Consider the following 26,026-nt stretch of genomic DNA (forward strand, 5'->3'; position numbering starts at 1 on the left):
GACGTACCAAAAGGGTGAGGATCCAAGCGACAGAGAGAATTGGAACACAGAGATTTCGATTCTTGGTGAGAGGATCAGCCATTTTCAAGTACATTTTTACAAAGAACATTACGGATGGACCAAGGATCAAGATGGTTGATAGATATAGAGATGATGCATCTGGACCAAAGATTAACCTCCCTCCACATAGAAATTTCTGAGAAAAAAATAATTCAAAAGTCAAATGACAAATCAAGAAGCATTAAAAAAGGTTGCAGTAATCAATAACCATGGCAAGTTTCCATATATCAAGACTCAAAGATACTGACAACCACTGAACCTATGAGTATGACTCAAATGAATCAAACACCAAAGTGACATTAAACAAGAACTTACATTGCTTCCTCTCCAAACTTGATAGAGCCTCTTGAGTTTGGTCTCATTCCAGGCCATAACTAAAAGGTGGAGAAATTGAGAATAACAAAACAAAAGAGTTTAAGAAATTTAGAAAAGAGCCCAGTATCAGAAAACCATCGGAGAATCTATAGACAAAGCCGTCAGAGATGGGATCAAATCAGGACAAAAACCCAGAAACAGGACAAATCTCTTGTTTCCTCCAGAAGAAAGATTCAATACACTCGAGATAGAGACAGAGAGAGAGAGAGAGAGAGAGACAGGAAGATTGCAGCTGTCCTCTCCTCTCGAAATCACAAAGAAAAATTATTACAGATGTTTGCAAATTGCGATCCCTTTCTCTCTTCTATCTTCTGTTTTTTTTTTCGGAAAAAAGAAAATATTTTTTTTTATTTGGAGCTAATGGTCGGACATGGTGTAATTAAGAAAAGTGATTATTCGAATAGGATGTCTGTAAGAAGGGATCTCAGTTTCTTGTTTAATTTAATTAATTGTTTCAAAGTATTGTTACTTTAATGGTCGGCCAACAAAATCTAAAAATAATAAATAAATGATGCAAACAATGAGCTGTGAAAAGGCAAGTCAAATCATCCCTCAACTAAACGTGCTTCCACATTTTTGTTAGTGGTTCCATCTATCAATGCTTTCAAATGAAGTAACCATGAAAGTATCTACTACAATCTACAACTTTTCAACATTCATTGCGAAAAAAGGAAGTCAATTCGACTAAAGATTACAAAAAGTCAGATGATGATAGTGGTTAGTGAGATGTTAGTTATACAGCTTTTGCTTTCGTAAAAATATTTTGATCTTTTCAACATTCATTGCGAAAAAAAGAAGTCAATTCGACTGAAGATTACAAAAAGTCAGATGATGATAGTGGTTAGTGAGATGTTAGTTACAGTATACAGCTTTTGCTTTCGTAAAAATATTTTGATTCTTATAGTAAAACATAGAATTTAGTATACATCTTTCAAATAGTATTTTTCATCTATTCTCTCATTCCTGTGTTTTTTAGTTATTTTATTTACTGTGATACGATATTTCTGCGCTAAATTCACAATTCTTTTTTACTTTTCATGCAAACTTTACCTAAGACCGTTTACCAAAAAAAAAAAAAAAATTACCTAAGACACAAAAACACCACATATTATATTATTTCTTTTATTTTATTTTTTTGGACAACACTACATATTATTTAAACCCTGCAAACAGAAAAGGTTAAGACAATGCGATACACCAAATTGAATTACCACGCCAGGAAACACTATATACAATACACAATACACTTGTTCAGTTGTTCTCACAACTTATGTTCCAGGTTTCAAAGTCATTTCCACGAGTGAAAACAGAGAGAGAGGTAAGACTTTCATTTGTTTGGTCTGATCTTTGCCCTATCTTGAATCTCACATTCCAAGGTTTGAGTTTCTCCTCAAGTTCGATAGTTCTTGGTAAACCAAGCCACAAAGCCAATTAAAAGCTATAACAAAACCGGACTAAACAGTTAAACAATAACCGGGGCTGAACCAAACCATATTCAATTTTTATACATTTACAAAATAGCAAAATTCGAACCCAAACCAAACTGCAAAACCGGATTGATCCGGATCAAATCCAATCCGTTGGTTAAGAAGACGCAGAGAGAAAAAGGGGGAAGGAGGAGCTTATCCAGAAACCAAACTTTCACATGAAGAAGCTCTGAAGGAGAAAGAAAACCTTCAAAATTCGAAGAAGATGGGTCTTCTCTGTTTCAATTCTCTCACTCCTCTCTCTTCTTCATCTCCTCCAAGGCTTCAACTTTCGTCTTTCGCTTCACCAGGTACGCATTTTATTACTTGTTTGGCTTCGTTATTCCTCGGAATCGTATTGTATAATCTCCATTACAGACCCAAGAAACCAAGCTCCAGTTCCTGCGCTACTTCAGTTTCTTAGTTACTTCTAAAGCAAAAAAGCTTCGAGAGGGGATTAGTTCTTCATTGAGTCATTTCATCGAACACTTTAAAGACTTGTTGTGTTTTAATTGTTGTGAAAAGCTCTGATCTTTTTTTGGTTTCTTCATATGGGTTTCAGTTTTCAGCCTTAAACCCAACAAGAACAGAGTCTTTCTCAGTGCTTACAGTTTGAGCAATAGCCATGGAAGATCACCAATTGTGAAGGCAGCTGCTTCTGGCGTGGACGGAGCTGAGCCCGAGAGCAACGAGGAAGCACCTAAGACTGTTGCTGTTGCTGCTGCTGTCTCAGTGGATAAACTACCATTGGAATCAAAAGAAGCTAAAGAGAAGCTTCTGCTAGAACAGAGGATGAAGATGAAGCTGGCCAAGAAGATTAGGCTACGGAGGAAACGTCTGGTTCGTAAGCGTAAGTTGAGGAAGAAGGGTCGTTGGCCACCTTCCAAGATGAAGAAGCTCAAGAATGTTTGATGATCATCACTCTTTGCTCTCTTCTATTATTCAACTCTTTTTTTTTTGTAATGTTGTTTTGTATAAGCTGGATTAAATCTCAAGCTGAGTTCTTTAAAAGGATCTATTACAAAGAGTGATCAGTGTAGTAGATAGGACAAAAAGTTCGGAACTTGCATTGAACCATTTGGTTAGCAAGGAAGAAAATGTGAGCATACGCAATACTCTCCCCTTACATTGGCCACTAGATGTATCATGTATCCACTCAGGTATCGCAATGAATATAGTCTCTTCACTTGGAGCAATGCTGTTAAGTTTCTTGTCTTAGTAGCAGTATCAATCTTTTTCTTGAGTATCAAATTTAGTGGTTGAATTTGCCAAGCTTTACACTTATGGGTCAAATGTAGACATTATCTTAAATTTCATCTTAAGAATTTGTTTGCTATATGTTCTGCAACAGCCAAGCTTGACTTTAAACCAGGTGATGCCAAAGAGATTCACAAGACCAGGAACTCCATTAGTCTTCTCTCCTTACAGCAACAACACATAAGCAGAGGCTTGAGAATACAAATGCTTTCATAACAAAAGCCAAAATGTCATGATTTGTAGCATGGGTATATTAAAGTAAACTACATGCAAGCCATGATTTGTTATTTTATTGTTCTAAGGAGTTTTAAGGTCCTTATCTTCTTAAGCTCATCCCTTGTATCAAAGTCCTGTGGAAGCATTCCCTTATGCACACTTTTAAGAAAATCTTATGCTGAATCAACCTTTCCAGTATCCAATCGAGTGTGTCTTTTGCATTCTTCAGGAAAATGTCGTGGACAACAAGCAGCAGCTTTAATGTGGGTGCAGATTAAAGTAATAAAAGCTCCATACGTACAAGACTAATCAAAGCCATATAAGAGCTAATAACTAAGCTTCTGGAGAAAATTCAGGAGAAACAGAAAGATCTCCCCCATGAAACTGCTATTTCTCTTGGTGAATACATAGGAGCTTTAATGTACATAGCATCCATTCCATTAATCAACATGTTTAACTACTGGAAGTCTCCCTTGATTTGTTCCTAGACTCATTCAAGTATGAAGTTAGACACAAACCATCATTAGTTTTGCGCAAAACTTTACACTTGTGATGATGATTCTAATGGATGCAAACTCTTGGCAGCGTTACAGGTTTTAGCTCAGACCTTGGAACTGGAAGCTACAGCACAGCCGAAACATGGCTCAAGAAATGGATAAAGGCTAGCAAACTGTGGCAAGCTGGATTCACATAGAAAGAACACACGAAGATAGAAGCAAGACAGAGCATTTGGGGATTTCTTCAAAATCTGTAACCAGAACCACATAGCCAAACCGATGGAATGAACCGAACAAACCTTTCAGGCTAAACCGAAGAAGAAAACAATGGAGACTCAACCGTTGTCGTATTGCTTTCGTTTTTATCGATGAATAAAAAGGTTTTATCCCACATCGATAAGATAGAGAGGCATCCGTCATAAGCGTGCACTATATAAGGAAGCCGAGTCTAACCTAACAATTCATACCTTTCTCGGCCTTTTGGCTAAGATCAAGTGTAGTATCTGTTCTTATCAGTTTAATATCTGATATGTGGTCTATAGGATCACACGATATTAACTTTATTTTTTAAGGGTAAAGGTCCATTGAGATAGCTTGCTATCTGGATGGATCTTTGTGAGTCGCTCATGCGTGGCACTGCTGCATGGGCCTGGCTCAGCCCGCCATCTCATAAGTTTAATTTTTTCATATAGTCTAATTCGAATAATACGACTTCGTTTCAGGTCAAAACGGAACTTTTTTTTTTTTTTGAGTAACAAAATAGAGCTTTCTTACTATAAGTTAATCATTGTCTGGAAATAAAAGGTAGAATAATCCGACATCGTTATAGATTAAAACAGAACTGTCTATAAGCTAATCAGTGACAAGGTGCATCACTCAGACGCGACCGTCGATGGTTTGCTTTGATCTCGTCATCCTTGCTCGTGATTCTCGGCTCAACCTTTATCTTAATTAGCTTAAGGGAATGGGAGTTCTCTGTATCTTCCTATTGTAATTGTATTGAGAGAAGACAAGCATATGGATGGAGTAGTTTCGAGATCATGCATAGGTTGATGAAGATGGTGGGTTTAGGGTTTAGCTTTCGCCCTTAGTAACCGGAGAGTTTATACAAAGGAATGGATAAAAAGCATTGAGGCAATCTACTATATTTCTGTCTGTGAAAGATCTTTATGGAAATTCACTCTGTGAATGATGATTTTAGGAGTGACTGCCTAATCTTGAAGTTTGATTACTGTGTAGTGTTTTTCCATTCATGTTGGTGATCACCACCTGGTGAAACCACAAACACCATAGCTGTAATGAGACGGTGGTCATATGAGGAGCCAAGACAAGATTCAGGGTAAGAATCATCATCCATCTCATTGATAGAGCATATTGGGAGAATTATTGCCTGCTGTGAGCTCTGGTAGGAATGAATATCTGTTTTTGTTTTGTTTATTTAAGTATGCAATTGCTTCACTGAACAGTAAAGTGATATTTCTGGCTAAAAAAGATAGAATAAATAGTTCAGAAGTTGCATCATGCCATACCGGTGTAACTAACTGCGTGTCACATAACATTGGTATTTTGTACAAAACTGATCAGATGCAAAGGCAGGCTGTCTCTGATTTGAGGTTTTGAAAGTGTATTAGAGTCTCTAGAAGAATCCCTAGACTAGAGTTTCGTTGATTTGCGTTTGCTTACTTGGTATTCAGCTCTTCACTATATCTGTTTACTTTTGAGAAAACAAGGAGATAATCACTTCTGAATCAATCATGAATATGTTATGACTATTGGACTAATATCATCAGTCAATTTCTCAGTGATCACTGAAACCACTAACCATCGTGTTAGACTAAAATAAAACGAATTACTATTTGTAGATGTTTACTGATGTGTTGGGCTCGTCTTACATAGTCTAACTCTTTGTCCGTCACGACTGCATCTTGGCTTTCCATTTTCTACTGCTCTTTGGTCAAAATGAACCAGACCAATCTGACAATGTTTATGGTTATATCAATATGAAAATGTGTGAAGCTGGGAGAACCATAAGGTCGAAAAAGGTTACTCGAGGTGTTGATTGGAGAGCATGAAATAACAGTAGCGGTTAGTCCTAGTGGCTTAGTGGCATGGCGCATGCCCTAGTGAATGTTGTGATCCTGTGCGTTCTACTTTCTTTATTGGCTGCCAAGACAGTAGTATGCAGAACAGCTTCACTAGCAAACTCCAAGATATGGAAAGATCATTTGGATTTTCCTTGGCCTTACCCATTCGCTTATTCATATGTAATCAGCTTCTCTGGTTTCTTTCTCTCGGACTAATATGTTTATATAGATTTGTTTTGTTTCTTTTGTCAGTCATATTTGTTACTGTAATTATAACCATGAAACTTCAAATGTTTATGGTTCATTGATATGCATCATGACTCACTTCCAATTTTGATTTACAGGTGTGCAGATCAGTTTGTGTACAATTGGTTCTTTCTTCAAAGTCTAATTCACACTGCAAGTACTTCTGGAGAAAAACTCGTAGTCTTTTTTTTTTTCAATCAAAACAAGGTCTTTTTTAATTAATGATCTGGCCATATGTAGTTTTCTATTTTCAAGATATAGAAGCTATGATTAACCAAAAAGGGGTATATAAACTACAATCATAATTGTAATTATGTTAGTTTTTGAAGTTTGCGAGAAATGTTTATTTGAGGTAATATTTGATTATATGTTCTATGTGCCTTTCACATATGGTACCTCCACTAAAACTATAGTGCGCCATATAATTAATAACTTAACAATATGAAAAAGGATCTAATTCCAATAGAAAGGAAAAAAGTTAAAAGTGTTCTCTGTCCAGCATGCACAAGGACATGAATCTTAGAAAACACTCATAATATGTCCTTTTGTTTCTCATTGAGCGTTGTGCTTAAACTCCTTATGCCTATTCTTGATTAGGGTTCTAAATTTTATTTATGGATCTTTTCTATCATCTGAATCCAAAGTAATTGCTTTCACTGTTCCAAAATAATCTCATATTTTCATTGAATAGTTTGATATGATAGAAATATTGTAAAATTTAAATGGAAGTAAAAAATCTGAATTTAGAAGCTTATATAGGCTAAGCTACTATATGATATCAGTGTGTGTCACATTTTAAAGTCTTGTTTATGTTTAATTCAGAGTTGTTAGAAAAAAACACTTAGGTAAAAGCGACAAAAGACATTATGATGTCTATAGCTAATGATAAATCACAATTGTAAAAGCATTAGTATTCCAGTATTTGACATGTGCCAATGGACCAACCTAAACTAAAACTCACAAAATAAAAGGGAAAAGAAAAAAAAAATAAAGAAAAGCAAAACCTAAAACACGAAAAAGGTATAATGTTTTAATTGCTGTTGGAGTGAATAAAATAACAATATCGACTAAGTGGTAATTTAAGGTTTTTGATAGTGAGAAAAGAAAGATCTCAAGAAACACATAACACAGAGAATGACAACGAAGAAGACTAAACTAGAGAACTTGCTTTCTCCTTCATCTTCATGGCGAGAAAACCATAATCCTCCTCGGAGAAACTCAAATTCCTCCGCTGTTTCCTCTGGCTGCCTCCCTGGGTTCTTCAACCTCTTTCTGTCAACCTTCAACTTCTCTTCCAACCGCCGCAAATCCATCACTTTGGGATCTAAAAAACAAGAAGAGAGAACCGTCGTCTACGTTTCTCCTCCGGAAGATGCATCAAACGTAGTCGTCAAGCCGCCGCTTCAACACAACGAAGGAGAGGGAGATGCAACGAGGGTGAGTCTTGTCGGAGCGTTAGAGAAATGCGATAGGGACTTAGAGGAGCTCCGGAGAACCATCAACGTCATAAAAACCACTTACCTTCTTCACAAAAAACTTGAGGTTTCACCACCAACGGCATGTACCGGTGAGTTTTTCACTTCCCCCACATGAACAAGTCATGGTCCATTTATTAATATTAATCACAAAACATAACTCAACATGTCAAATATGTGAGATATACACTTAACCTATTTAGTAAGTTAGCATAGTTCCGGATCCATGGTGGTTTAGTTGTCGTCAGTATCCGCAGTTTAAGAACCAACGATTGGATTCATTAACGTTTGTTATAGTAAAACTGGTCAAACTAGTAGAACAGTGTGTAGATTAAAGCAGCAACAAAGAATGAAAATGAAGATAGATTGGGAAGGGAAAATTAGCTTTGTCTCTTTGGTGGTAGTGAAATCATGAGTATGTCCACTAGTGGAGGATAGTCTCATCATTTTAAAATTTAGTAACAAACATACAGAAATATATTAGTAATTAATTGCTCTAACAATGTCATGCATATGCATGGAATGTGTTATTTAATTTGAGGTCACATTTGTCATTACTTGAGTTCAGTTCAAAGTTGTTGGCAATTGGCATTAAGTATAATATTCGAATTGTATTTAAATCAAAAGGTTAGTAAGTTGATTAATGGTGAGGTTTAGTCTTTAGTCTAATCTAACATCATATTTGTCTAATGAAGAAAGAGGCATGTTAGACAAATTATGGAGGAGGATACAGCTTTTAAGGGGCCTTTTTTCCTTTATTCATGAAACCCACTTTTACTTTTTGTGCTTCTACCCATTATTTAATATATTCCTGATTCTGCCCCACACTAACTGTTTAGTGGTACCAAATCACTTTTAACCACAGCTTGGTGTATAATTTATTTACTTGTGCAACGGTGGCAGGAGATGTCGTCGCGGGGCCGCAACCAAGTAAGAACACCAAGACGACAATACACGAAACAGACACGGACACAACAATATTGTCGAAGATGATGAACAATCACGAGTATAAAGACAACAAAACATACAAAGTCAACAACATTAACCTAATCACTAGACCTGATCATTATGACGTCATTTCCAAGAGAGCAACGATGGATACGCATTGCACGACGCCACCTGAGGTGCGGAAGGTAAGATCACGGAGTTTGATGGACAGCGTGAACCAGGTTTGTGATGACTTAGCATCTGGTCAACGAAGAGAGGTTGCTAAGATCGGTTTGGCCCTTCATGACCACATATGCCGGGATTTGATCACAGAGATCGTTGGCGAGCTCTCCTTTTCTTACTACTATGACGATGACGAGTGTCGTAAGTCGGCGGTGGATTCTGTTGATTGTTACGGCAGAGGAGGTGGACGCCGACACATCCGACGTGGTGGTACCAACTCACTCCCGCTCGACGCATTTCGAAGAAAATTAGTGTTTTGATGTGATCGATCTCTTTTGTTTTTTGTTTTGTATGTCTTAGTCGCCACAGTTTCACTACACGTGTTGTAGCTCTTATTTTACAATCTTGTTGTATTAATAATCTAAGACATTGTTACCAAAAAAATAATCTAAGTAAATGGTGCAAATGGTTGGGTTTAATGATAACTAGACCTTGACCCGTCCGACCGGGCGGGTATTTATTTTCTGTTTTTAAATTTTGTGTTTATATTAAATGATGAATTTGTAATATTTGCACATAAATTCTGATTGAAAATTAATTTTTGCAGTTATAATAAAACTTAAAATTAAAAGCTTAATAAAATATTTTGATACATAATTTAAATTTCTTAATAAAAATAATATAGAGGTGGGTCATATTTTTTCCAATTTCAAAATCTTAGCATTCCAAAATAAATTTATAAATACATAAAATATATAAACCATATTTGGAACAATATTTCTATCAAAATAAATTTGTTAAAGAAAAATAATTTAGCGATGTTGTTGTTTATTTCTAGAGTTTGACCCGTGATCGTATAAATATTTACTTTCATTTTAAATTTTTATTTGTACTAATGGTATAATATATATATATTTAAATTAAAATGTATTACATAATAATTAATAAAACATTTTAAAACATAACAATTTTATTTATTATTATATTTTGTGATTTTGATCGTATATTATATCACAGTGTATCATATAAACAAATCCAACATTTATAACTTATTATATTTATATTATGAAACCATTATAATAATAATATATGAATAAATTATTTTATATTTTATTTATATATTATATAAATTGATTATGATGTGTGATTTTTATTTTATTATTTATAGCAATAAATATTAAAAATATTTAACATGTTAAAACGAAGTATATTGGGAAATCTATTTTCGTAAATATTTGATTAATAAAATCTATTATTTAAATTAAGAAAATACATTAAATACTTAAATCTATTATTTAAATTAGGAAAATATAAGCATACTTAAATATAGGTTCAATAAAGACAAGTATACTTAAATATAGGAAAAGACAAGCATACTTAAATATAGGTTCAATAAAGACAACTATAATTAAGGAAAATGCATTTACAAATCAGAAAAAACAACTATAATTAAGGAAAAATAATTTATTACTTCAGTGGCATTCTAATGTAAATAACTTCAAAAACTTAGGGGCATTTTCAAAATGTACTTCTATTTTAATAGTATAGATACTAGATTTTAATCCGCGCTTTCGAAAGCAGATGTGAATTAGTATTTTATAATTATTGTATATTATGTTATAAAGTTGTATTGTATATAAAAAATTATTTAAAATTATATAATTTATAAATTAGTTTATCAAGATTTTTTAGGTACACTATTATGTAATTCATACGCTTGGATATTTTACCGGACCCAAAAAAATAAACCGAAATCAACTTGAAAATATACTATTTGGGTTTTTGTCCAGAGCAATATACGATCGGATATCTAAAGTACCTGATTTTTTGTTATATTGAATATTTTTGGTTATTTCATATAGATTTTACTATTACAAATTATAGGCTTTTAAAGTGTGTGATTTATTTCGTAATGTTTGATTGTGTAATGTTTGCAATATAACCATAGTTTTTAAGACATGTTTTTGTTAAACATTATATGTTTCAGTATAGTCGTATACAAACGAGTTTGCATCTTATCACATCTCATCTATAAAATATTTGTATGCGTATATATATGTTAAACAATGTATTTCTTATAAATATATGAAATTATAAATATAGATGTATATTATATTTGGGTGAAAGCCTTGACTACTATTCGAATTATAAATACGGAATACTTTTTGGTCAATATCCCGATTTCTTTATAATTCTATTTAATAGATAGCTATATTCGAAATTTATTGTTTCCTTTGTAAATGTAAACTAAATGCTTTCTTGCACCATGTGCAGAAATAAAAGTTTTAGATTTAAATTATATTTAAAAACAAATTTTGTTAACCTTTTAAATTTTATTATTTTCTTAACAGTTAATTTAATTTTAATTTTATTTAACTAAATGTAAAAATAAAGATAAAAGAAGTATTTTTATTTTAAATTTATATTTAAGAATATATATGTGTGTATGTATACTTATAATCTTGAATAATTTTCTTTTATCTATTTATTTTGGTTAAAATATTAAACGAATTTTATAGAAATAAGAGAAAATTTGTTAGATATATAATTATCAAAACATAAAACTAAATCATATTTTTAAAAAATTTAGATACGAAGAGGAAACAAATGGTATAAGGATTATGTGATAATTACAATTTAAAAAAAAAACTGTACAATTTTTTGAAGATTTATGTAGTAATAAAATAATAACTATAAAAAAGAAAAATAAACAATATTTCGAATTTTGTAAAATATTATTATATTTCTATTTATACTATTATGTTATTTAATGTTATAAGTAGATCTTGACCCGCCCGACTGGACGAATGTTTGCTTTAACTTGTAAAAATATTATCAATTTATACTAAATTGGAAATTATTGGATTTTATAAAGTATGGTCTACGTTCTTTTCTATCATATGATTGTTATTGTATTTAATTTACTTGTAACACGAAAAATACTAATGTTAGTATATATATTTTTGCATTGTTTATTTGATATTGTAACCATATAATTTTTAAGTTAATAATGACATATCTATCGTATTAATGGACATGGACAACAAATCTTATATTCAAATATATTTTTACCTTTGTATTCTATAAAAAACTATAAATACCAATAACTATAATAAACAACCATTAATTACAATGACCCAATAAATAATCTAGTTATCAAAATGGATCATAATAGCAAATTAAATAATGTGGCTCAATTTGATAGTAACAATTTGAAAAAAAAAACATAAGCCCAACCCAAGATAGATGTTATCTTTGTGTCGAAACAACATTTTAATTTTTTAACTCTACAATTCATGTTGCCAAACAAAACTAAAAGGTACTTATACTTTAATAAGATAGATGATGATATAAGAGTTATTACCTTATCTTCAAAAACTTACCAAAACTATAAATTAACATTAAATATGAATGTTAATGTCATAATTATCTTCAAGCCATGCCATCATTTTTACTAAGATACTAGGATAAGATCCGCGCTTTGCGCGGAGTGCGAGTTTTGTAACAATTTTTTTACATTTCACTGTATAAATTAATTTACCATATTGGTACGAATTGTACATTTTAACATTGAATACAAATGGTATTGTGGAAGACGACATTGATATTGGCGTGGGGTGAGAAAGCCATATAATCATATTTTTTTGACGTTGTTCAATTTGGATTTTGGTTTGGTCTCGGTTCAGTTTTTCGATATTTTTGTTTATAAAAATTATATATAGTATTAAAATCATATTTTTTTGGTTGGTTCAGTTTATATATTGTCAGTTTTTGGTTTATTCAATTATGGTCTGATTTCGGTTTGGTTTTTTGATATTTTTGTTTGTTAAATTAGATACCATATTAAAATCATATTTATTTTGGTTTGGTTCAATTTGTATACTGTCGGTTTTTGGTTTATTCAATTTTATACAAAAAACTATATTTATCTTTGATAACATTTTGTCAATTGTTTTGATTAAAAATAAAATTTATTAAATACTACTCTAATTCTTTAATAGAATCTTTTTCTATTATATTTAACTATTAGGTTTTTTTGTTAAATAAATTATATTCATTGTAGATTCATAAGATGAAAAGAAAAAAGATTAATAATATACTAAATTTAAGAAAAATATATGTCAATGAAAGCCTTTACTTAAAAATAACCAATTATTCAAATTAACGTCTTAAATATCAAATTCATATAAAATAAAATAAATTACATGTATATAATTATATTATGTAATTTGCATAAAACTATACTACGATATGAATAACCAATTATTCAAGGCAACCATTAAAGAAGGCAATCAAATATTTCCATATACAACAGAATATTGCAATAAATATGAAATTACAGACAATGAATTGGGGCGATAATTTATCACTTTTTTCTTATTTGGGATTGTAATTGCATTTCAAATTGACCATAATGTTCATTAATAATATATCATTGAAAGTTAAGTATTATGACTGGTCGAAATACTACGGAGTTAGACCATTTTTTATTGTATGTACAGATTTGGAGACTATGTCATAATCATCTGAATATACTGCATTTTAACTCGTTAAGAACATTGCAATGAAGAAAATACAACTTTCTACGATGAATTTATAAGTTATTGGCTCTATATGTGAGACTAATATTCCTCGATGAAAAAAGAACCACGTAATTTGCAGTATCTATGTGCCAATATATTATCAAAATGAAGCTACATAATTAGCAAGTTTAGAAAGTTACTATATGTTTTATGTGACAATATATTAACAAAATACTATATGTGAAAGCATATTGCTTCCGATAATAAGGGGATAATTTAGAATTTTATTACTTATCTTTGAAGGCTTGTATTTCTGAAATTTATGGGTTAAACAATATCTTTGAAGTTAAAAAAAAATCTTTGAAGTTTGAACACCATCCATGTTAGTGACATGCTTCAAGCAACTTATTTATGACATATACATAGAGTCATCTATTAACTAATAACTAATATGAGAAGAAAAAAACTTCAAAACTTATTTCTGTAACTTTCCTTCTCCCCATTTAATACACAAAACTTCAAAACTCCATCTTTCGTGTTGGAGAGAGTATATGAAATCCCTACCATCAAAACTTGTTTATATAGAATACAGTAAGGAAACTAATAATGAATACAAAAATATATAGAAATCAATCTTGTTCGGCTGAATATAAGAAACTAATAATGACTGCGCATTAACAAACATGCCTAATTTGTGCAATCATTCTCCAAGATTGATGCCATTACAACATTCCAATCGAGAACGAAAGAGATCACAATTGAATATTGTGTTATGACTTGGTCACAAAGTTTAAAATAAATAGCATTCTATAATAGAATATAATAGCAAATAAATAGCATCCAATATAGTTGGAGGAAATAGTGCAAATTTACCTTGCTCACAAAGTTTGTCCAAAAGTGATAAAAAAATATAGTCTTGCTCAGAAAGTAATGTCTTACACCATAAGCCATTTAAACGACTTCAGACGATGACCAATATAATATTTATTTTGTTGCCCACTAATTTATACTCCCTCCGTTTCATAATAGTTGATATTTTAGAAGGATAATTTTATTTCAAATTAGATGAAGTTTTGAGATTTTAAGGTTATTTTAACTTTATTGGAAACTGTTCAACCAATTAGGTTTTACACTTTTTTTGTTATTAGTTAATTGATTTTAAAATTATATCTTTAAAATATTTTTTATTAAAGAAATATAGTTTTCTTAATCTTTGTGCACTAGAGTAAAACATCAAGTATTATGAAACGGAGAGAGTATATTACTTACTATAAGCTTTTACCTTTTTAAACTGAGTAACTAAGAATAAGTTAAAGAAACGAAACCACTGATTTTGTTTGAGACAAAAACAAAATTTAATCTATTCTATTAATTCTGCAGTTTGATCAACTGATATTAGTTGGGTCAACAATATTTTGTTATGTTATCTATTTAAAAAATAAATCATACATCCATTTTCTAATTGCATCTAAACATATCACGACTCTAACTACCTTCAATAATTCAATAATATAAGCAGTTAGCTTTCTACCTAGAGAAACCATTGGATTGTTGGTTTACATTGTCATTGCAGAAACCCAGTTTTAATCTCCAAACCTTCATCGAAGCTACAAATACAACATATTACTGTGACTATGAAAAAAGTTATAGAAACCCAGTTTTAATTTTCAAACCTATATAGAAGCTGCAACTACAAGTGTTTAATCGGCTGCCTGGCCGGCGAGTATAGGTGCGACGGCCACAACCACTGTGGCGAAGTGATTTTAATTGGTCGGAAACTTTAATAAACTCGAATTTGATTGAATCTATGTTAAAAATCAATTTATTTTAGTTGAATCTATTTAAAAAATATAGAATTGAGTAAAATATGATGAAAATGAGTGAAATCAATGAGAAACCAGGAGGCCGTCAACTTGAGTTTCAGAGAAACACTGTTAAAAGGAAGGAGACAAAGGGTAAAATACGGTTTTGACCCTCATAAAAATTTGAAAAAAAACAGACGTAAAATGCATCTCACTGGTGGATTTCGAACTTGGGTGTCCACTAGCCTTAAACAACTCTATTATCATTTGAGCTAATGTGATTCTTGCCAACTATGAAAATCTAATATATGTAGCTTAACAAATTAAACCATTGTAATACATTATTGGTCTCTCATCGATTGAGACCATAGTATTTATTTTTCCCAGATTACAACCATTCTTCTATACATTATACTAGGGTCGGCCCGCCCTATGGGCGGGATGTGAACTATAAAATAATTTCAACGGCTAATATACAAATTAAAAACATTAAGATCTGGATACTGAAATTTTAGGCATGTATATCCGGATCCGGACCAGTTATATATTTTTTAAATATTTAAACATAATTATATCTATATATGTATACTATAAATATTTAGTTTAAAATGTCTATTTTTATTTTGTTTAACATTTAATATATACTTATTTTAATGTGATGTGTTCTAATTTTTATTTGATGTATATGTTGTGAGACCATACTGAAAGTTCAGAGACACGTAAATAAGAACCGTACATAGAGCTTTCAAGAACACTTCTTGTATTATAGAAACCTTTTAAACAATCTTCCTAGATCTGTTTAATCCGATTTAAGCTCAGTCACACACGACTAGCGACGGACCAGTTCCTAAGCTCTAAGTTACAGAAACTCAACGCCAAAACCTATTGTTTGATTTCTGTAGCCGACAAGAACAACTCTCTTGCTCTAGCTTTTACAATGACGTGCTTAACCTAAACTTGCCCCTGCGCAATCTAGTTAAGTAGTCCCCACCGAATATTCTCTTTCCTAATATCTCGATGAATCCAAATCTTTCCAATTCTTCTTTACTTGATCTTCAAGCAATATCCTAGAGTTAATGAGTATCTGCCACGTCATTACTCAATAACAAACTCGTCACAGTGTGTCACACACGAATCTTCATGCGTAACACCTCGTGCCGTTCCTCACACGATCAAGCTCTTTTTCTTGAGCTTACATTCTCCCCCTTTTTATCTGAATGTGACAACCTAAGCCACCTGCACAGACAAAGACAAATAACACGAGCAACAACATAGACGAAACATAGTCATCCTTGCCAGAGAACACGAGGCGTATTCTCCCCCTGCTTAGGTGCACATACAGGTAAAAACATCAGTAACACAATGAATATGAGCCAATTGCAGAGAGACCCAATAATCACAGAGATGACAAACAAAATTATCAAGAATGAAACAAGTTGTAACTCATCATGAACTTTTAACCAAGTGAACTTGACACCACTTACCACCATGTGAGAGCCCGAGAGAGAGATCCGAAATTCAAGGAGCAAGGTATCAAAAACGATCTTTACATAACAGTAACCATTTTAGACATACTCATGATGCCTTTTTGTCCAGAGGAGAGACCCAAAACACGCTGCACAAGCTTAGTCAACTACCACAAAAAAACTTTAGTGAAATCAATGAGTCCTCCCAAGTCTGTAGCTTTTTCTCAGCCGAGTAGCTGTCACATACGAGATTCACTCCCGTTAATCATCCATCCTCAAGTCCACACCAACACTTATTAGTAATGTCTGGAAACACATTGTAAACCTCTTGTGCCTGTCACTTCTACTCGACATATAACTTTGACTAACTTTTCTTCAAGAGTACGATCAACAACTCAGTGCAATGAGATGGTATTCGAGCTTAGAAACAAAGTGGGGTAACACCCTAATCCAAGTCGAGCCATCTCTAAGAATTGAGATCTTCTCTGCCCAGTCAAGACAGTGATCGTGGTTAGAGTCAAAATGTTGTGGCATCCAGCTCCAACCCGAGTATCTATCATTCCAGGCCTTATTTTCTTTAAGCTTTTGTAGCTGAGTGACTCAGATTTTTCTTTGTGTAACACACCTGTTTCTTTTTTCTCATACACTCAACTTCTCATGTGTTTCCTCGTTCAATCCAGACAGTGATCAGTACTCAGAACGAAAATGTGATAGCATCCTGATCCAAGATAAGTGTCTTTCTTTAGTGAACCTAAGAGTGTGGGTGTTGAACTCATGGAAGATGATTCTCGAAAGTGAACTTGATGACTCAAGGTTTTGATGGTGCAGCAGTATAACTTAGCTTGTACAATGTATGTTCCGTGACTCTCCTCTTCTGACAGGACCTATCCAGAGATCAACGATTCCTAAGGCCTTACGAAGACCTAGGAAGGTATTGTGGTCCAATGGTTTTGTAAAGAGATCAGCAAGTTGTTTCTCTGTTGATACATGCTCCAGAATCACAATTCTCACCTCAACTAGCTCTCTCACAAAGTGATGTCGTATGTCCACATGCTTGGTACGCGAATGCTGAACTGGATTCTTAGACAAATTTATTGCACTCATATTATCACAATAGACAGGCATGGGATCAGATATGATACCATAATCAACAAGCATTTGTCGCATCCAGAGCAATTGTGTGCAACAGCTTCCCAATGCAATGTATTCAGCCTCAGCAGTGGAAAGGGAGACACAGTTTTGCTTCTTGCTGTGCCACGCCACCATGTTTTTCCCAAGGAAGAAACAACCTCCAGATGTGCTATGTCTGTCATCTAAGCACCCTGCCCAATCTGCATCACAAAAACCTGCAAGATTCTCATTAGTTTCAAAGGTATAATGAAGACCAAAGTTTAGAGTTCCTTTCACGTATTTGATGATACGCTTGACAGCCTTCATGTGTGATTCCTTTGGTCGTGCTTGATAGCGAGCGCAAATTCCAACACTCAGACACAGATCAGGTCGACTAGCTGTGAGGTATAGAAGACTGCCGATCATTGCTCTATAGAGTTTCTCATCCACTGGCTTACCATCATCATCTCGAGACAGCTTGGTAGTAGTACTCATTGGAGTATTGGCCACTTTGCTAGTTTGCATCCCAAACCTCTTGATGAGATTTTTTGCATACGTGCTCTGTGATACGGTGATCCCATCCGCCATTTGTTTGATTTGCAGTCCGAGAAAGTAACTGAGCTCCTCAACCATGCTCATCTCAAACTCCTTTGTCATAGTTTGAACGAAGTCATCCACCATAGCTTGTGACGTACTTCCAAAGATAATGTCGTCCACATACACTTGAATAATAATGACATCCTTTCCATTCTCCCCTATGAACAGAGTCTTATCAACTCCTCCTCTCTGAAAACCGGCTTTGATAAGGAAGTTGGTTAGTCTTTCATACCAAGCTCGTGGAGCTTGTTTCAGTCCATAAAGGGCTTTCTTGAGTTTGTAGACATGATCAGGGAAGTGTGGATCCTCAAATCCTTTAGGCTGTGTCACATAAACTTCTTCTTTTAAGATACCATTCAGAAACGCACTCTTGACATCCATCTGATAGAGTTTGATCCTGAAGCTGCAAGCCATTCCAAAGAGCAGCCGGATTGATTCAAGACGAGCTACAGGAGCAAAAGTTTCATCGAAGTCCACTCCCTCAATTTGAGTGTATCCCTGACCAACCAGTCTTGACTTGTTGCGAAACACATTACCTTCTTCATCTATCTTATTCTTGTGAATCCACTTAGTTCCAATGACGTTTACTCCATCTGGCCTAGGAACTAGCGCCCACACATCTAACCGTTCAAACTGTTCAAGCTCCTGATGCATGGAATCTGTCCAGTATTCATCATCCAGGGCTTCTTGAAGATTCTTTGGTTCTATCTGAGAGACGAAACACTCCAAGGTATTAATCTTGGCCATGAAGGATGCTATCTTAACCATCTCTTTGAAGTTAATTTGCTTCTTTCGTGTAACCCTTTCATCAAATAGTCCTCCAATGACATCAGCTGAGGAATGATTCTTATGCACTTTGCTCTGGTCTAGATCGACTTTAGTCATCTCAGGGTCATCATTGTCTTCAGGCTCATCTTGCCCTTCGCTTTCAGCTTCTTTTGACGGACTTTGTGTGACACCCTCAATAGTTTGTGTTACCCGAGCCTCATAGAATCCAATATTGTCATCAAAGACAACATTAACATTGTCACCAATGAACTTGGTGCGTTGGTTGAACACACGGTAGGCAGAGCTGTTTACTGAGTATCCCAAAAACATACCTATGTCGCTTCTTGCCTCGAATTTTCCAAGATGTCCTTTGTCATTCAGAATGTAGCATAAGCATCCAAATACATGCAAGTGACTCAGATTTGGGGTTTTGCCCTTGAAGATCTCATATGGCGTAGTCTTGGTCTTAGGCTTGACATAGACTCGATTTATCACATAGCATGCAGTGCTAATTGCTTCTGCCCAGAAGCCTGATGGAACACTATTTCCACACAACATAGCTCTCGCCATTTCTTGCAGTGTTCTATTCTTTCTTTCCACAACTCCATTCTGCTGAGGAGTTCTAGGTGCAACATACTGATGACGAATACCTTGACTGTGACAGAACTTATCAAACTCTTCGTTTTGAAACTCACCACCATGATCGCTCTTAATCTGAATGATTCCACCCTTGTCTTGCTTGAGTTGAAGAGCCATAATTTTAAAACTCTCAAGGGCGTCAGACTTGTGGCGTAAGAAATCAACCCAGGTGTACCTAGAGAAATCATCAACCATCACAAAGATATATCGCTTACCAGCAATGCTTGCAGGGGTGATCGGACCCATAAGATCCATATGAACCAGCTCCAATATTCGTGTAGATCTGATCTCTGAAATTTGTTTGTGTTGCACTTTGACTTGCTTTCCTTGACAGCATCCTCCGCATACAGTATCCGTTTGTTTCTCCAAGTCAGGAACGCCTCTTACCACTTCAGCACTTACAAGTCTGCTGAGCCCATTGGTATTCATATGTCCCAACTTCTTGTGCCATAGATCAAGTTTAGACTCCGAAGCTGCAAAACACACGTTTGAAGGTCTCCAAAGATAGCAGTTGTTCCCTGAGCGAATGCCTCTCAACACAACATTGTTTCTTGCATCAATGGCACGACATTCCTTGCTGTTGAAGATTACTTCTAATCCTTCATCACACAATTGACTTACACTGATGAGATTCGCCTTGAGTCCCTCAACAAAGTAGACGTTTGAGAGTTTAGGTACATCGGATCTGGAGGTAATCCCAATAGCACGAATCTTACCTTGTCCACCATCTCCAAACGTAACCTTTCCACCTCTGATAAGTTCAAGTTTCTCAAGATAATCTTCGTTTCCAGTCATATGCTTCGAGCAACCGCTGTCAAAGTACCAAGGAAGTTGTGTCTGTGATGCTTCTTCAGCTGAGGTGTACGCAACATGACTCACAATTTCAGTTTCTTCTTGTATCCTCACGAAGTTACAGACAAGATCATGGTTGACTTCATTGTGTGACTCAGCACGGATGGTGAGTGACACTGAGGGAGTGCGATCCTTGTAGTTTGGGTATAAGTCTCGTTTAGCTATCCACACACACCCATAGGCTGTTGGTTCTGTGAAGCACAAGTTCAACCTCCAAGCTCTCTCATACTGACTTCTTCGAAAGTAACAAAACCTGACATTGTGTCCTCGTTTTCCACAGAAGTGACACCCGTTTCCACGTCTTCTTGGTATAGGAAGAACAGGATTGTTCCTTTCAGCATGAGTAGGCTTTCCTTCAGGTTTCCTTTCTTCCCTAGGAGCTTCCTTCACAAATTTTGTTTCTGTCGTTGTGGAGGTAGATCCCTTGTATCCCAGCCCAGTGCTGTGACTTGGACACTGTCCCAAAGTCAGTATGTGATCAAGAGATGCGGTACCCGTTGATAACATCCGAATTTTCTTGTGATTCTCAGTGAGTTGACTCTCAAGTAATCTGCTTCGATCGGTCTCCATAGTCAAGAGATCACTTAGCCTTTGCACGTGAGCTTCAGCTTCCTTGCAGACTCGTTCTTTCTCTGTCATAGCTCTCTTAAGTGCAAGCACTTCTTGGTCAGATTCCCTGTCAATAGAGTACTCCTTTGTTTTGACAGAGGGCTGATCAAGTTCCAGTATGTTAATCTGAGCCTTTAACATTGCAGTTTCTTTGAGCAACGAAAGATTCTCATGACTAAGATCAGAGAACTTGTTAAAGAGATCCTTGTACTCAGCTTCAAGATCGTGCTCGAAATCCTTATCATCCTCACTGTCAATATCAGTTGCTTTTCTAGTTTCTTCACCAATCAATGCCATGAAATTTAGATGCAACTCTCCTTCATCAGTGTCGCTGTCGGATTCAGTATCACTAAAACTCAAAAGAGACTTCTCCTTCTTAAGGATACTAGGACACTCACTGCGATTATGACCAATGCCTTTGCATTCAATGCATTTTTGCTCCTTTCTCTTAGCTAGAGGACACTCGCTTCTAAAGTGACCGAAACCATCACACTCATGACACTTCTTGGTGTTTTTGCTAGACTCCTGTCTTGAGCTCTGAGAACTGCTTCTTTCACTGTCATTCTGTTGATACCGACCACTCGATCTTCCATTACCCTTTTCCATGCGCTTGATGTACTTGTTAAAGTTTCGAGCTATTAAGCTGAGATTCTCTTCAATCTTGGTGACACGGCTATCATGAGACTCAGCTTTGAAGGCGATGCTCTTCTGATTTGTAGCTTGCCTATCATTCTTCTCAAGGTCATGTACCTTCAGGATTCCGGAGAGTTGATCAAACTTCATCTCATCTGTGTCTACAGCAAGTGTAAGGACTGCCTTGTATGCCTTGAATCGTGGCGGTAAGCATCTCAACAATTTTTTTACCAAGTCCTTTTCTTCATACTTCTTACCAAGGACTGATGCTTCACTTGCCAGCTCGCTGATCTTGCATATGAACCCCTCAATCGGCTCATCATCACTCATCCTCAGATTTTCAAACTTGGAGGCAAGATGATCAAGACGAGTTCTTCTCACACTTGTGTTCCCCTCAAAGTGGTTGATGAGTGTATCCCAAGCTTGCTTTGCAGATTCACATCCTTGTATGATCTTGAATTGCTCAACATCCACCGACGAGAATATGACAGTCAGAGCCTTGGAGTTGAATTTCGAAGCTTTCTTCTCACCATCAGTCCACTGATTTTTAGGTTTTGGACCAACAGACTTATCCTCCATGATGACAGTAGGCGCAACCCAACCATCTTCTACAGACGTCCAAGCATCTTTATCAACTCCTCTGATGATGTGTTGCATCCTAACCTTCCAGTGCCCGAAGTTGGTACTGTCAAGCATAATAGGCTTGTGAATGTGTAACAGTTCTTTCATGGTGTCCATGAAATCCGCAAGACCTCAACCTGTTAGTAGTACTTGATACCACAGAGGTTTCCTGCTCTGATACCAAATGAAAGTTCAGAGACACGTAAATAAGAACCGTACACAGAGCTTTCAAGAACACTTCTTGTATTATAGAAACCTTTTAAACAATCTTCCTAGATCTGTTTAATCCGATTTAAGCTCAGTCACACACGACTAGCGACGGACCAGTTCCTAAGCTCTAAGTTACAGAAACTCAACGCCAAAACCTATTGCTTGATTTCTGTAGCCGACAAGAACAACTCTCTTGCTCTAGCTTTTACAATGACGTGCTTAACCTAAACTTGCCCCTGCGCAATCTAGTTAAGTAGTCCCCACCGAATATTCTCTTTCCTAATATCTCGATGAATCCAAATCTTTCCAATTCTTCTTTACTTGATCTTCAAGCAATATCCTAGAGTTAATGAGTATCTGCCACGTCATTACTCAATAACAAACTCGTCACAGTGTGTCACACACGAATCTTCATGCGTAACACCTCGTGCCGTTCCTCACACGATCAAGCTCTTTTTCTTGAGCTTACACATACTATTATAATTATTATTTATATTTTTTGTTGTGGGTTTTTAGTTTGATGAAAACATAATTTTATTACAATTGACCAATTTTCCTATACAGTATAGTTTTATTTTAGAAATGAGAATATCCAAATATGTTTTATTTGTTTATTTATATTTGATCTAACTTGTATTGTCAATGTTTTTCCCTTTGATATCATCTATATCATTTACAATGTGTAATTATAAAGATTTATACATCATATGAGTTTTTTTATTCTACTCATCTATTCCTATTCTTAGAAGAAATAAGATTAATCTTCTATGTCATTTGATTGGATTTTGTAAGTTATTCTATAACAGTGATTTATATTTATATTAAAGTTTATTAATATTTTTAAAAGCATTAATACATATAGAACTTATAGAAATTTCATTTGTGAAAACATAGTTAAAATATAATATATATTTTTAAATTACTTTTGTTTGTATTTATAATCATACATTTGCAAGTTAAACTATAACCATAAAATAAATAATTATATTCCACGAACGGATTATGAGCCTCACAAAATTTGGAGTATTTTAAAGCTGGAAAAGAAAAAGAAAAATTGGAGTATCTTATATATTTGATAATATATCCAAGGTTTGAGAATACCCATAAGCGTATGGACATTGTATAGTCAGAAAGCTTGAAGTTGTGGTTGCTCCGGGTAACGCCAATGGTCGCTGGCCTCACCTGCTCGCCGACGAATAGCTTGCTAACCCCACAAGACGCTGCCTTTTTCAGAGAGATGAAGAGATCGCGATCTCCGGAAGATTATAGATTTTGCCGGAAACGACACATCGAAGGTTTATATATATAAGGATCTAGCAGACGAAGAGTGCAATAGGTTGATTCGTAGTGGGATGGAGAATAAAGACGATTTAAGATTAAACCACAAACACCGTTACAGAATCTAGAAAGTCTCAGCGCCAAATGAAAACAGACGAAGAACACGAAGGAGAACATCTGTTTAGGGATTCCGTAGAACAGTGTCGATGGGCCTAGTACCGAAGAGCATTTCATTTGCGCTGGACGAAGCCCACTGCGAAGCCCATTTCGAGAGAACAAAGTTTAAGTGATACGGTGCGTATCTGATGTGTCAACTCGTGAAACTTCTAATTTCTGACGTAGACGCTGATGTGTCAGCAGGAGAGATTCAACTCTCTTTTATATATATAGATTTAGTTCTTTCGTTTGATATATTTAGCTTTATGATTAACCTAACAAACATTTGATACAACACTTATTTGTTTTTATGTTTTCTTATTTTTACAACGATCAGAATTTAAAATTGAGATTAACATATATGATTTAAGTAAATTGAAAAATGATCAGTTATTATAATATGGTCACGAAATATTAAACATATCAAAATGAATTCAAATAAATAATTAAATATTATAATATGTATACAAATAATAATTATTTCGTAAACCCGTATCAAATTACATATTGGATCATCAAATTTAGCGATTCGACTGCGGATTCAGATTGGATTTGAAAACGCCGGTTAAAACTTAACATAACTGTGAATGTATCTTTGTTACCTTAAATATTTTCAACTAAATATAATCCCCTATTTGAAAGCAAATATTTAATAATTTTCAAAACATGTTACTAATAATTTTTTAAAAAGTCAATAAAAAAGCCTCTTAATAATAATTTTATAAGAAAAAATATTATACAAAAATATATAAATTAAATTTCTTTAACATATAATAAAAATACAGAAAATGTTACAAAGAAACGTGCATACGGATATATGATTATGGAGAAACGAGGGTATGCCGATCAGATCAACTTTTAAATTATTATTATTTTATAAAATACATTCTGTTCAGAATTTATACACAAATATAAATACAAAAAAAACACAAATATAAAAATTAAATTTCTTATAAACTCATTTAGTTTACCCGATTTTAAATAGGTTATTCGATTAAGAAATAAATATTTATTAAATGTTGTTTTACTTAAAGTTAGTGAATACCATATTAACTCGTTTACATATATATGTATATATAACGGAATATATTAAAATTTATTTTCACATTTTGAAAAAAATGGTTCGGTCTTCGGTGCGGGTTGACTTTAATATTGGTTTTCGGATATAACACGTTAAAACCGTTCAACTATATAGGTCATGTTTAATAGAATATGAGATTTTGATTTTTGAGTTGATTTCGAGTCGATTTTTAGGACGAATATTGTTGATTAATTATGTTAGGTAACTATTAAGAAAATATTTAATATAGTTACCAAAATTACATTAAATTAAATTAATATCAAACACATATATAATTATTAAAAAAAACAAAAATATAAAAAACTAAATTTCTAAAAGAAAATAAAACAAAATTTACACTCGCCCTAAGGATGGGTCAAAAGCTAGTTATACATTAAATGATAGCGTAATTAATGCCATTATACACGAACATATTGACTTACTATAGATGTATAGTTTTTACCCAATAATTACGTGATTGACTTGGGAATAGGTAAGCATCCTTTTTATAAATTGTCAAATGAACGTCATGTAATTATGACATTCCTAAATCAGTCGTGTATAGTTTTTAAACAATTTAATTTTTTTTTATCAATTTAATTAATATTTAACGCAAAGTTTAAATATAAAAAGTTTTGTATTATATTGCATTCGATATAAAATAATGTTTTCACTATTTCTCTATTTTCTATAAAAATATTAGAAAAATAAAATTAATATAGAGAACAATATTTAATTAACATTTAACTGAAAGTCTAAATATAAAAGGTTTTAAATTGTATTGTACTCGATATAGAATACTTTTTTGCTATTTCTCTATCCTCTATAATTTTTTTTGAAAAATATTGAAAACAATGTTTAATTCGATTATAAGGAACAATGCCTCCATACACGCAAAAGAAATATGACCGACCAT

The 26,026-nt window shown here is 34.0% G+C and overlaps 3 protein-coding genes, 1 long non-coding RNA gene and 1 other non-coding gene across 6 annotated transcripts in view; 4 read left to right on the forward strand and 1 right to left on the reverse strand.

The window, feature by feature from the left end:
• The window catches only part of LOC108817603 (probable protein S-acyltransferase 4), a 2,595-nt gene extending 1,775 nt beyond the window's left edge, over positions 1–820 (reverse strand). Inside the window, 2 exon segments of the mRNA XM_018590331.2 lie at positions 8–196; positions 376–820. Of these exon segments, the coding sequence (XP_018445833.2) occupies positions 8–196; positions 376–432 (246 nt within the window). The 5' untranslated portion in view covers positions 433–820.
• A 1,205-nt stretch (positions 821–2,025) lies between these two features.
• Positions 2,026–2,928, forward strand: LOC108817605 (50S ribosomal protein 5, chloroplastic). Its single transcript, XM_018590333.2, has 2 exons — positions 2,026–2,212; positions 2,464–2,928. The coding sequence occupies exons 1-2, from the start codon at positions 2,128–2,130 to the stop codon at positions 2,811–2,813; spliced, it is 435 nt and encodes a 144-aa protein (XP_018445835.1). The 5' UTR covers positions 2,026–2,127; the 3' UTR covers positions 2,814–2,928.
• A 1,357-nt stretch (positions 2,929–4,285) lies between these two features.
• On the forward strand, positions 4,286–6,532 carry LOC130497547 (uncharacterized). 2 transcript variants are annotated; one of them, XR_008936528.1, is made up of 3 exons: positions 4,322–5,210; positions 5,888–6,135; positions 6,300–6,532. It is a non-coding gene; the product is annotated as an uncharacterized LOC130497547 (long non-coding RNA). The 2 variants fall into 2 exon arrangements; XR_008936527.1 differs by having other exon boundaries at positions 4,286–5,210; positions 5,888–6,532.
• Positions 4,335–4,534, forward strand: LOC130498270 (U2 spliceosomal RNA). Its single transcript, XR_008937186.1, has one exon. It is a non-coding gene; the product is annotated as a U2 spliceosomal RNA (small nuclear RNA).
• A 689-nt stretch (positions 6,533–7,221) lies between the features above and the next one.
• LOC108817604 (uncharacterized) lies at positions 7,222–9,271 on the forward strand. Its single transcript, XM_018590332.2, has 2 exons — positions 7,222–7,768; positions 8,580–9,271. The coding sequence occupies exons 1-2, from the start codon at positions 7,336–7,338 to the stop codon at positions 9,104–9,106; spliced, it is 960 nt and encodes a 319-aa protein (XP_018445834.1). The 5' UTR covers positions 7,222–7,335; the 3' UTR covers positions 9,107–9,271.
• Positions 9,272–26,026: the final 16,755 nt, after the last annotated feature.

This window comes from Raphanus sativus, chromosome 7, assembly GCF_000801105.2.
Source record: "Raphanus sativus cultivar WK10039 chromosome 7, ASM80110v3, whole genome shotgun sequence".
Taxonomy (NCBI): Eukaryota; Viridiplantae; Streptophyta; class Magnoliopsida; order Brassicales; family Brassicaceae; genus Raphanus; species Raphanus sativus.

Coding starts and splice junctions, on each gene's coding strand:
- LOC108817605 (XM_018590333.2), top strand. CDS start 2,128: ATGGGTCTTCTCTGTTTCAATTCTCTCACTCCTCTCTCTTCTTCATCT. Junction 2,213..2,463: donor TTCGTCTTTCGCTTCACCAG/GTACGCATTTTA, acceptor TATGGGTTTCAG/TTTTCAGCCTTAAACCCAAC.
- LOC108817604 (XM_018590332.2), top strand. CDS start 7,336: ATGACAACGAAGAAGACTAAACTAGAGAACTTGCTTTCTCCTTCATCT. Junction 7,769..8,579: donor ACCACCAACGGCATGTACCG/GTGAGTTTTTCA, acceptor CAACGGTGGCAG/GAGATGTCGTCGCGGGGCCG.